Raw genomic sequence first — 4,164 nt, 5'->3', positions numbered from 1 at the left:
AACAACAGGGACCTCATCATCAATCTCATCATTTAACAGGTCATCTGACAAACAATTGGTGCTGATTTCAGGAACAAATATGTTAGCAGGAGTAGTAGAGCTCAAGGAAACAACACGAAAGTCAAGAGAAACACAAGCTTCAGAGAATCATGAAGGGGATTCTCCAAAGAGAAAAAAGAAAAAGGGAGAATCGTGAAGGGTGAAAAGTAACAATAGGAACAGAAGCTAATCCAAGTTGTTTGCCAGCAGTAGCACGAGTATTTTTCTTATTAGCTAAGTCCAGTTCATCTTGCCTCCTCATCATCAAGCAAGTCCTTATACCCATACCCAGTTCCAACTTCAGTATCCCTTTCCACATAAAAATCCACAGGCCCTTAATCATCATTGAGGTCATCACTGCCATATTGGTCAAAGCCTTCCACAGAGAAGGAAAGAAGGTACAACGTCACATGCACAAAATATTAGAGAAATTTGACAGCGAAAGAAACAACTAATCATGAATTAAAAAATACATCTCAAAATCAGAGTACCAGCGTTTGAAATTAATCACTCTCATCTTAAAATTGGTCTGCAGGTCCATATATAAAGGGCAACATCATAAATCACTGGTGTGGCACTTGTCATGTTGCTTGAATTGTTGCCACGGAGATGACTGGATTATTCAGAGCTAGAGAAAAAAGATACTATCCCAGCAAGCACAGGAATTATACGACATGTGCTACTGAAACACCTCAACCTAGAGACGATGTGTGCGATAAGGCAGCTGCGGAATCCATTGACGCCAACATCCTCATGTGCTCTTCGGTGACAATGAACAGCTTGTCTTTGTCGCGGATCACGTCCACCGAGTCGATCTCCAGTCCTTCGTCGTTCATGACCAGCGCCTTCTCCGCGCCGACTTTCAGTTTCTCCCCTGAAAGAAAAGTTCGTTTGCCATTGCAACAAGTGAAGATCCAGTTCATGGCGTGTCTACAGAATACTACGTGCGTACCAATGATGGTTTTGAGCTCCTCCATCGTGGTCGTGGCGGGCAGATTTATGAGCTTGCCGGCTTCGGAGCTGTGGTTTCTGACCAACGGATGGCCCTTGTAGATGCTCACCCGGGGCCAGTACGCGCTGTCCGGTTTCTTGCTCGTGGTGCCGGGGAACCTTCCCCGACGAAGCTCCTCGGACGACGAGCCGACCACCGTGACGGTGTCCGCCCTCGGCGAGTCGTATACCGTTATCGGGTGGCCGACCTCCCGCCTCTCCACGAGCTCGTGCAGCTTGGCCACCGGCACCGTCGTCTGGCGCTGGGTGTAGCCGTCGTCGTCGAGGCTGGCCCCGTTCATGACAAGGAACCTGGCCAGGTCGGCCTGGCCCTCGGACAGCGCGACGCGCAGCGCGGTGGAGCCGTCATTGTCCTCGGAGTCGACGTCCAGGCCGTGCTTGAGCAGCTCGCGGAGAGTGTCGAGGTCCCCGCGCCGCGTGGCGTGGCACAGGAGGTCGCCGCCGGCGCGCCGGTTCGAGACCCGCGCGACGTGGTACAGGCTGCTGAACACCTTGTGGTGCCGCGCCGCGATGGCCTGCCAAAGCGCGGTGTTGCCCTGCGCGTCTGCGGTTTACATACACCGGTCGCGAATAGTTAGCAAACTTGATCGCACTGAAAATGCAGGTGTGTTACTACGTACCTTTGATGTTGACGTTGCAGCCGTGGCTGAGTAGAGCCTGCACGCAGTCCTCGTACCCCTTTGACGCGGCGATGTGCTGCCAAGAAGAGGGCACAGAGATGAGCACACGCGCAAAGCAAACTGTTAGAGCTGAGAAATGCGCTCCTTTCTTACTTACCAGCGCGGTTCTTCCCTTGGAGTCACCGACGTCAGGGTCCATCCCGACCTTGAGGAGGTCCTCAAGGAAGCCAGCGTTCCCCGTGGCGGCGACCGTCAGCAGATTGCACGGGACGATGTTGCCGCTGCCGCCCGCTCCGGTGCTCTCGCTCTCGCCCAGCAGGTCCTTCATGTCATGCACCTCGATCTGATGCTGCAACACCAACCCACACATCACATTGCTGACCGTCAACCTGGACACATCGATCTCTGACAGACACAAAGAAATGGAATGCATCAACGAACCTTGAGCAAGTTCCTGACGATGAGGGCTCTGTCGTCGGGCTTGCTCTCCATGACCTCCCTGAGCGTGGCCTGCTTCAGCCTCAGCAGCTGGCTCAGCGTCCTGGTCCGGAACGTGAAGGTCTGCGGGCGGTCGCTCAGCGCGCTCACCTCGCCCAAGATGTCCATGGTCCCCAGCTTTCCCACCACCTCCTCCCGCTCGCCGTTGAAGTATATGGTCTCCACCTCGCCGGACACGATGATGTACACGTCGTCCGCCGCCTCGTTCTGCACGATCACGTCCTCCTTGGGCGGTATGTACTCCGGCTTGGTCTGGGTGACCAGGAGCAGCTGCGCATCTCTGGAGATCCCCTTGAAGAGGTACACCTCCTTGACGACGGGGAGGAAGAGGTGCTCGCAGATGCTCTGGCAGATTGACTTGGGCAGCTGGTCCATGAGCTGCTGCTGGTTCAGGCTCTCCGCCCTGAACTTGAGGCACATGTAGGCCAGGATCTGCTGCTGCAGCCGCGGCGGCAGGCGGTTCCGGCACACGAAGTCGGACGCGGCGCAAATGCTGTTCCTCTGGCAACCAGCGGAAACTTATTAGTTAATGGCGATCGAGATTCTAGAGTGCTTCTGTTGTGGAAGTCGACAGACGTTGACACTTACGAACTCCATGGTGCGGCGTGTGCCCTGGAGGGCCAGGTTGGTCATGTTGCCGCTGAGGTAGGCGGCGAGGCCGAGGTTGAAGAGCATGTAGAAGATGTTGAACATCATCTCGAGCTTGTTCTGGGCGTGTAGGTCACCCTGGCCGACGGTGCTCATGGTGGTGATGTAGCGGATCCACAGGCTCTCCTGCCGGAAGTTGGGGGTCGCCGCGCCGATCCACGTCTTGTCCCTGTCCGGGTACCGGTCCGCCAGCAGGTAGTAGAGGCACCCGGCGCCGTGCACCAGGAACAGAGTAACCTGAATGCATGCACCATAAAGATTTCTTTCAACAAAGTTCAGCTGCAAATGCTATCCGACCGATGGAGCTACTCTAATTAATTACCGCGATGAGCCGTGCGCAGCGTATCCAGAAGTAGCTGAACCTGATGTCCTTCTCTAGCCTGACGATCGAATTAGGTCAGCCATTGTCGATGGAGTTCGAGCTCTGCCTCTGAGATATATGCATGGCTGTTGCTTAATTAATTAATTAATTACCTTGGGAAGAACAGTTGGAACTTCCTGAGACGCCAGAGCCGGAGCAGGACGAGCAGGCTGTACAACAAGCCTTCCCTTGCCTTGCCGTGGACGAGGTAGGACAGGCCTTGGAACGGAATTGTCGACGCCACGTCCATGATGAAAAACGTCGACAGATACCTATATATGCATTAACAAGGTTGCAGGAATACATAGAAATCCATGGATCAAACACTAATTAGCGAACCTGAAGGCTATCCTCCTCCTGTCGCGGACGAGGAGCTGCGTCCTGGAGTCGATGTAGGCGACGAAGAAGGTGAGGACGATGTCGACCGTGAAGAAGATGTCGACGACCATGTCGGCCACCTCCAGGCCCCGCTTGGGCGAGCCGTCCATGAAGGCCACCTCGAACGGGTACACCCACGCCGAGTACGCCGTCAGGATCACCATGAAAGTCTCCCACCACCTAAACCATGCGCGTTACTGTAAGCGGTTGCAGTCCGTGCAGGTACCGATGGTGGTCTCGTCACTCACCTGTATCTGGACTCGAGGGGCGAGACGACCCATTTGTCGCCAGAAGTGAACTGGGTGAGGCTACTGCCGAGGGGCGGCAGCATGAGCTTGGACAGGTTCTGGGGGTGGAAAGAGCGGGAGGCGCCGGAGCCGGAGCCGGAGCCCATGCCGCGGCCGCTGCTCATTGCTCCCGTCCAAGAAGAGGTACGCGTTCGGTTCGTGGTCATGTAATGTATTCGGTTCTGCTATAGGGGAGCTCCGCATCCCTTTTTTTTCCTATCCAATACGCTATCGAATACGTGATTCGTCTTGTTGGAGCGTCTCGCTTCCGGTTTTCGAATCAGCTACGGAACACGTGGTGGGCTTACCAAACGCTGGATAC

The 4,164-nt window shown here is 55.0% G+C and overlaps 1 protein-coding gene across 1 annotated transcript; it reads right to left on the bottom strand.

The window, feature by feature from the left end:
* Positions 1–497: 497 nt before the first annotated feature.
* LOC119344150 (potassium channel AKT2-like) lies at positions 498–4,019 on the bottom strand. The gene is made up of 10 exons (XM_037614729.1): positions 3,804–4,019; positions 3,517–3,735; positions 3,291–3,449; positions 3,139–3,196; positions 2,757–3,053; positions 2,112–2,669; positions 1,828–2,019; positions 1,671–1,746; positions 992–1,594; positions 498–913 (listed from the first exon to the last, which is right to left on the bottom strand). Exons 1-10 carry the CDS (start codon positions 4,007–4,009, stop codon positions 732–734), a joined length of 2,550 nt encoding a protein of 849 aa, XP_037470626.1. The 5' UTR covers positions 4,010–4,019; the 3' UTR covers positions 498–731.
* Between the last annotated feature and the right edge of the window lie 145 nt (positions 4,020–4,164).

Source organism: Triticum dicoccoides, unplaced genomic scaffold (genome assembly GCF_002162155.2).
Source record: "Triticum dicoccoides isolate Atlit2015 ecotype Zavitan unplaced genomic scaffold, WEW_v2.0 scaffold155460, whole genome shotgun sequence".
Taxonomy (NCBI): Eukaryota; Viridiplantae; Streptophyta; class Magnoliopsida; order Poales; family Poaceae; genus Triticum; species Triticum dicoccoides.
The sequence above is the reverse complement of the archived record's forward strand: the minus strand, read 5'-3'. Positions and strand labels throughout refer to the sequence as shown.